Genomic DNA, 7008 nt, shown 5'->3' with positions numbered 1-7008 from the left:
CTCCAGCCTGCACACGGAAGAGCAGCTCAGGTCCAGCTGAGGGGCCTGGGCCGAGCACCGGCTCCTGACCCCAGCTCCCCTGCGCTGTCTGTGCCCCAGCAGAACCTGGGCTGGACCCTGATGGAGGACGGCTCCATCCGAATCGAGGAGGCCACAGAGGAGGCTCTTGGCACTTACACCTGTGTGCCTTACAACACCCTGGGGACCATGGGCCAGTCCTCCCCTGCGAGGCTCGTCCTGAAGGTGAGGCCGGGGCTGCGGGCCGCCTCCATGCGGGCGGTGGGCGCCTGAAATGCCCCACGTCATGGCCTCGCCGTGCTCTCCTAGGACCCCCCGTACTTTACGGTGCTACCAGGCTGGGAGTATAGGCAAGAGGCCGGCCGGGAGCTGCTCATCCCCTGCGCTGCCGCCGGGGACCCCTTCCCTGTCATCACGTGGAGGAAGGTACCTCTGGGCTCCGGGGCTCCTGGGGAGTGCGGTAGGGGCACGGCCTGGGAACGGCGCTGTTCCAACGGGGCGGGGGCTGAGTAGCGACGGTGACTCCTGGCGCGGGGGAGGGCGGCGGGCAGGAGGGCTGCGGGCTGGGGCCCGGTGCCGCCCCTGTCCTTCCTGGACCCCTGAGTGTTGGTGGCTTCTCTTCTTCCCTGCCCCTCCACCCGACCTCCTCCCCGCCCCCGTGTTTGGCCAAGGTAGGGAAGCCCAGCAGAAGCAAGCACAGTGCCCTGCCCGGCGGGAGCCTGCAGTTCCGCGCCCTGAGTAAGGAGGACCACGGGCAGTGGGAGTGCAGCGCCACCAATGTGGTCACCAGCATCACTGCCAGCACCCACCTGACTGTCGTCGGTATGGGGCGTGGGAAGGCGGGCCGGGTTCTGGGTGTGGGGCTGTCTGCCCCCAGGTCCGGGCTGGGCCTGGCACAGGTGTCCCCTGACCTGGGGCTCTGGGCACGTGTGCCCGCTTCCTCTGCCTGAGACCTCGTCCCCGGGGCCTCGGCCTGCATGTTTTCCCTGCCCCTCTGGGGACAGACAGCCACAGTCGTGACAACAGCCAGTGCTTTTTGAGCATTTACCACCAGCTTTAAGCTCAGCACCTAGTGGCGCCTCGTCACACACGTGTGTGAGGTGGGAACTGGTGTTCCCCCCACACTCGCTCGTTGAGACCGAGGCTGGTCTGCTGGGGACGCACTGAGTGGTAGGCCCAGGGCCCGAGCCCCTGCCGGAGGTGTTGACTGCCATGCCGGGCTGGTGGGCGGCTCTCACGTTGGCATTTGGGTCTCAGGCCAGAGAGCTGCGTGCGACGGGGGGCCTCTGGGCTTCGCCTGTGGCCGTCGGCTGCACTTGACGCTCTCCAGACGAGCGCGGGCCTGGTCGGGGCTGACGACCAGGGGCTGGTTTCCCTCCGGCCCTTACTCCTGATGCTCACACATCTCCTGCTGGAAGGACGAGCCTGCCCGCGGGACGGTTTTCCTCCTCCAGCCCCATGACCCAGCAGGGCTGGGCGCAGCTCCTCGGAGCATCCTTGTCCCCACGTCTCCCCCGGGGCACCGCTTTTGCCAGGTGCACGAGGTCACAGCCAGCCCGGCTCCGCGGGCTCAGTTCCTCCCGCCTGAGGTGTCCGCTTGGCCTGCAGGCACCAGCCCCCATGCCCCGGGCAGTGTCCGGGTCCAGGTCTCCATGACAACTGCCAATGTGTCCTGGGAGCCAGGCTACGATGGAGGATTTGAGCAGACATTCTCTGTTTGGTACGGACCTCTGTGAGTCACCCCCGCACGCCTTGCTCTCTGCTTACCCCCCACCCCCACCCCTCATCAGTCCCTGGGGTCAGGGGGCAGGTTCTGAGAAGGGTGCCCTGCCTCTCCACCTGCCCTGCCTCCCTCCGGATGGTGGGGTGTGTCGCCCGGTGACCAGGCTCCAGGGGGGTGGGGTGTCTGGGATGACGGCGGGGCTGGGGCCTGGATGGTCCGTCACCCCGTGCTCCGCGTCCCCAGCTGATCTCGCGGCCCCTCCCTGTCCTTGGCTCGCTCCTCCAGCCTGCTCTGTTCTCTGGAGCCTGGAAGAGAGTCCTGATGTTCAAGGGCACCGTAAGACAGCCAGCCACGAGCATAGATCTTTTATTCTGACCCTGCACCAGTGGTTCCAGAAACCCAGCGTGAAGTGGCGCTTACCTTCCTGGCCTTTTCTGCACACGTGCATTTTCTCTCTAGGACCGTGTGTCTGTCGTCTTTGTACCTGGTTATACATTTACTTAGCGAAGTGCAGAGATTTGAGATCTTTCCCAAACCTCGGGGCAGACAGACATCTTAATAACGCATGAAGCAGGCTGAGGACAGGAGGTGTAGAAAAGCTGGGAAGAGAGGCCTCGGCCGAGGTCCACCCCTGCCCTCAGGATTTTCTCTCCCCACGTCCCTCTCCTGAGCCAGGCACTGGCCACCTGCACCATGGGTGACATCCTCGAGTCGGGAGGGTGAGCCCTCACCTCCTCCTTTCCAGACCTGTCTTATCTGGGTGTGTAGCCCCAGCCAGGCTCACCAGGTTGGGTCGGGGGAGGAGGAAGCACAGTCGGGGGCGCCTGGAGATTCAGGGAGAGCCCTCTGTATACTTCTCAGCAGCAGGGAGTCAGAGGGACCTGGCCTGCTTCCCAGCCTCTGATTACCTAGGTGTTCTGAGCTCTGGATGCCCCCTGGACCTAGGTGGTGAGCTTGGGGGGCTCGGAGTTGAAGCGGAGCCCCCCTCCCATCCCCACCTGTTCCCCAGGGCAGGCGGGACGCTGCCAGGCGGCTGCGTGGCCAGGGCAGGGCGTGTGGCCGCCTTTGGGGAGGCCCGAGCTGAAGGTCTGGGCATGGACCGGTTCCCTCGCTGCCTGCGGCTCTGCTTCGCCTTGTCACTCTGCTGCCTGCTGTGGTGCCGGCGGGGGAAGGGCGATCACGGGGCTGGGGAGGCCTCCTTCCAGCGCTGGTTTCTCTCTGGAGGAGTTTCGGCTGCCTCCGCTCCGATTCCCGATTCCCGGGCAGAGGCTTGAGCTGTGAGCCGTGAGCCCTTAACCTGCAGGGGCCTGGCCTCCACGGGGGTCCTCAGGCTGCTGAGGGACTGCACGGCCAATCCCACGGGACGATGTGTCCTCCCCGTGGTGGCGCCGTGCGCTGCGCCTGGGCGCCGGCTTCATGGCTTGCAGGGAGTCAAGTGGGCTGCAGAGCAAGGGTCGACCCTCACCCCTGGTTCCAGTGTTCTGTAGCCACAGCGCGGCCTTCCTTGGTGACCTCTAACCCAGAAGCCGTAGGGGTGGGTCCTGGTCCCCATTGTGGGGAAGCACTGATTATTTCTGTCCTGCGCCCAGCTCCTCCTCAGTGACTCGAGCCCACTTGGACAGACTGAGCCCTCGGGGTCACGCAGGTCCCACTTCGGCTGTCCCTGGGAGGCCGGGTGGCCAAGGGCACCCGGCCTCCCCCTGGTCCTGCTAATCCCCACTTTCCCACTTTGGTACCTGCCTTGTTCCCAGCGTCCTCACTCCCAGGGCTGTGCCACTCTTAGGGCTCTGACCAGGGTGAGATTCTCCCAGAATGCAATTGGTAATTTGACCAGTATCTCGAGCATCAGTAACGCCAAGGGTCCCTTTTCAGAGAATAGGCGCCAGTAGTGGCTGGGGACCTGGCTTCATGGGGACCGGCACAGCCACAGCTGGGGGTTGTGACCTGCTCCTGACCTCTAAGCTGGGGAGGCTGGGGCAGCGCCCCCAACTCCAGCACCTGTGTGCCCTCTCGAGTCTCCAGTGTAACCCACCCCGCGCCCTTGTCCCCGATCCTCTCTCTCTCGGGCAGGATGAAGCGGGCACGGTTTGGGCCCCACGACTGGCTGTCCCTGCCTGTGCCTCCGGGACCCAGCTGGCTGCTGGTGGATGCCCTGGAGCCCGAGACAGCATACCAGTTCAGTGTCCTGGCCCAGAACAAGCTGGGCACCAGCGCCTTCAGTGAGGTGGTCACTGTGAACACTTTAGGTGAGGCCGGGCCGGGATGCTCCTGGAGGGGCTGGGATGGAGAGCAGATATTTCCTGCCCATTGTATGCGGGCGCCTTGCTAAGTGCCTTATACAACCAACACTGACCTCCCAGTAAGGGTCTATCCTACCGTCCCGCGGGGTCTGTCCGGGCCAGGGTGCCTCGTGCCCCGTCTGAGCACTGTGGGCTGCCCTGACGTGTCCTCAGATGAATGGAAGAGCTTCAGTTCCATTGTTCCTTGCTGGCCCCGTGTTTGCATCTTTCTGTGGCCTCCCGGGGTGGTGGGGGTCCTTCCTCCTCCTTTTGCACTCCCGCTGCTCCCTTCCTCTGGCCCCCTGCCTCGTCTGGTGGCAGGCGTAGGGCCGCCTCTTCCTCCTTGACCCAGCGGCTCACCCCGCCCGCCTGCTGTTGCACTTGGCCCCTGTCTGCAGCCCGAGAGGTCGGCTGTGACCAGGCGGCCCCACGCCAGCCTTCTCCCACATTCTTTCTTGCCGAGGCTCACCCCGCCCCGAAGCCCTGTGCCCTGGGGCCTGTTTTTCCACCTGGGCCAGAGGGGAACGGATGGAGTGAGCAGTGCTGAGGGAAGATGTTCCTTCTTCCTTGGAAGAGAATGAAAGATACGTTTTGTAGTATCTTTTTTTCTTTTTTAAGATATATTTGATGTGGACCATTTTTAAAGTCTTTGTTGAATTTGTTACACTTCTGGGTTTTTTTTTGCGGTACGCGGGCCTCTCACTGCTGTGGCCTCTCCCGTCGCGGAGCGCAGGCTCAGCGGCCATGGCTCACGGGCCCAGCCGCTCTGCGGCATGTGGGATCTTCCCAGACCGGGGCACGATCCCGCGTCCCCTGCATCGGCAGGCGGACTCCCAACCACTGCGCCACTGGGGAAGCCCGCTTCTGTTTTTTATGTTTTGGTTTTTTGGCCCTGAGGTATGTGGGATCTTAGCTTCCTGACCAGGGATCGAACCCACACCCCCTGCATTGGAAAGCGAAGTCTTAACCACTGGACCACCAGGGAAGTCCCTATAAAGTCTCTATAGTATCTTTTCAAAGATACTGTCTTATTCAAAAGATAATTACATTTCCTTCTTCCCTGAAGTCCTGACTCTTTTCCTTTCATGGGACCTGATGCCCTTGTGTGTGTCGTCAGAAGTGCTCTGGAAATGGAGTCAGGAGGCTCGGGCCCACCCACCCTGCCCCCTCCCCTTGGGTCACGAGGGCTCTTCATGGGACACGTGTCCTGTATTGATGCCTGCACCCTGGGGATGTGGCCCTCATCGCCCTGGGGTCACTGCCCCCACAGGGACGTGTGGGTAGAGGGGTTGCAGCGGCCTCGGCACCCCCGCCATCACCTCTCCCTCCCCCGCAGCATTCCCTGTCACAACTCCAGAACCCCTGGTGCTGGTTACCCCACCGAGGTGCCTCACAGCCAACCGGACCCAGCAGGGTGTGCTCCTGTCCTGGCTCCCACCTGCCAACCACAGCTTCCCCATCGACCGCTACGTCCTGGAGTTCCGCGTCGGAGAGCGCTGGGAGACGCTGGATGACGCCATACCTGGCACTGACGGGGACTTCTTTGCCAGGGACCTGTCCCAGGTGAGGTGCCTAGCGTTTTCCCTGCTGCTTTCCTCAATTCCGGAAGTGACGTGACTCTCCTAGAATCACTGGAAGCTTTGAGTGACCCAGCTCAGGCGTGTGTGGGCCGCTGCGTACCATCCCACAGCTGCACTCCTGTGCTCGCGGGTCTCCTGCCAGGTTTGGGATCCTCAGATCACTGCAGCTGAGGTTGGCAGGTTCAGGGCCTGCCCTGTGGCCGCCGGGAGTGCTGTTCTCGCTTGAGGGGTCTCCAGGTGCCGACACAAGCCAGGGTGGGCTGGGGGCCCAGCTCTCTGCGGGAGTCTGACGTGGGCAGAGGCTTCCCAGAAGGGTTGTCTTCCACTTGCCCAGAGTAGGGTCCCTTCTTTAACAATTCCGAGCCCCTGGAGGAGAAGACGGTACTTTTCTCCAGCTGACTCCCCTTAAACCGGGAGGTCTCTCTAGTTGGAGAGGCAGCAGCTTATTTCTTAGATGCCCACCGTCCCACCTATGTTCCCTCTCCCTTCCCTGCACTCCTGAGAGCCCACGTGGCATCTCTGCCCAACTCTGCTTTCAGTGACCTCACGTTGGTAGCTTGAAATGGGCCACGGTGGGAGTATTCATCCCATGGAAATCGGCACATACTCCCGAGTCGCAGAGCTGGGGTGGGGGGAGGATGGGCGGCTGTTGCAGGTCCAGGTCGCTTGGCTGACGACGGGGTGTCCTCCCTGGGGCTGTAGGACACGTGGTACGAGTTCCGGGTCCTGGCTGTCATGCAGGATCTGATCAGCGAACCCAGCAACATCGCCGGCGTCTCCAGCACAGGTACTTGGGGGAGGGGCGGCGTCTGTGGAACAGCTCTTATGGGAAGAGGTTGAGCTGGAAGTAGAGCGAAAGCACCAGCTGAAGCCTGCCAGGTGGGTAGGATTTCTCCGTCTAAAGAGCTGCGTTCATGACCGTTTCTATGAGGTAACCACAGAGGGAAATCCAGTTAAGGTTCTTGTTAGAATAGTCGAAAAGGACTTAAGCCCTTTTGCTATAACATTTCTGTTCCTCTGGTGTCATCCTCTTGGGGGTGGGGGGCGAATTGGAGCAAAGAGACAGAAACAGGTCAGCAGTACTTACTGACGCCTCTCGTTAAGACGGCTTCATAATTAGGGTGTTTCATTTGGAAAATTGCTGTTTGGTGTTGTTTTCCTCCATTCCTTCCTCTCCGTAGATATTTTCAGGCTAAATAAAGACAACTCCCCAGCATTTTCTCCATTTATCTTTCTTTCTCTTGGCTCTGGTCCCATTTCTATACATCTTTCTCCAGCTACACTCCCTCACATGTAGCAGGTCCCTCTCCCAGAAGTGGTTCGCTTGGTCTGGAAAGAGGTTTTTGCTTAGTGATCCAGCAGTGGCTCACGTCCTCGGGCAGTGCTTGCAGAGACCCTCGGAGGCAGT

The 7008-nt window shown here is 61.7% G+C and overlaps 1 protein-coding gene across 1 annotated transcript in view; it reads left to right on the top strand.

The window, feature by feature from the left end:
* Window positions 1-7008, top strand: part of IGSF9B (immunoglobulin superfamily member 9B) — a 42611-nt gene that overhangs the window by 20807 nt on the left and 14796 nt on the right. Inside the window, exons 9-15 of the mRNA XM_024756879.1 lie at window positions 103-243; window positions 328-444; window positions 690-840; window positions 1627-1738; window positions 3812-3987; window positions 5357-5583; window positions 6303-6387. Coding sequence (XP_024612647.1) covers window positions 103-243; window positions 328-444; window positions 690-840; window positions 1627-1738; window positions 3812-3987; window positions 5357-5583; window positions 6303-6387 — 1009 coding nt within the window. The remainder of the gene's footprint in view (window positions 1-102; window positions 244-327; window positions 445-689; window positions 841-1626; window positions 1739-3811; window positions 3988-5356; window positions 5584-6302; window positions 6388-7008) is intronic.

The sequence above is a fragment of the Neophocaena asiaeorientalis genome, unplaced genomic scaffold (assembly GCF_003031525.2).
Source record: "Neophocaena asiaeorientalis asiaeorientalis breed wild unplaced genomic scaffold, Neophocaena_asiaeorientalis_V1.1 scaffold424, whole genome shotgun sequence".
Lineage (NCBI taxonomy): Eukaryota > Metazoa > Chordata > Mammalia > Artiodactyla > Phocoenidae > Neophocaena > Neophocaena asiaeorientalis.
The sequence above is the reverse complement of the archived record's forward strand: the minus strand, read 5'-3'. Positions and strand labels throughout refer to the sequence as shown.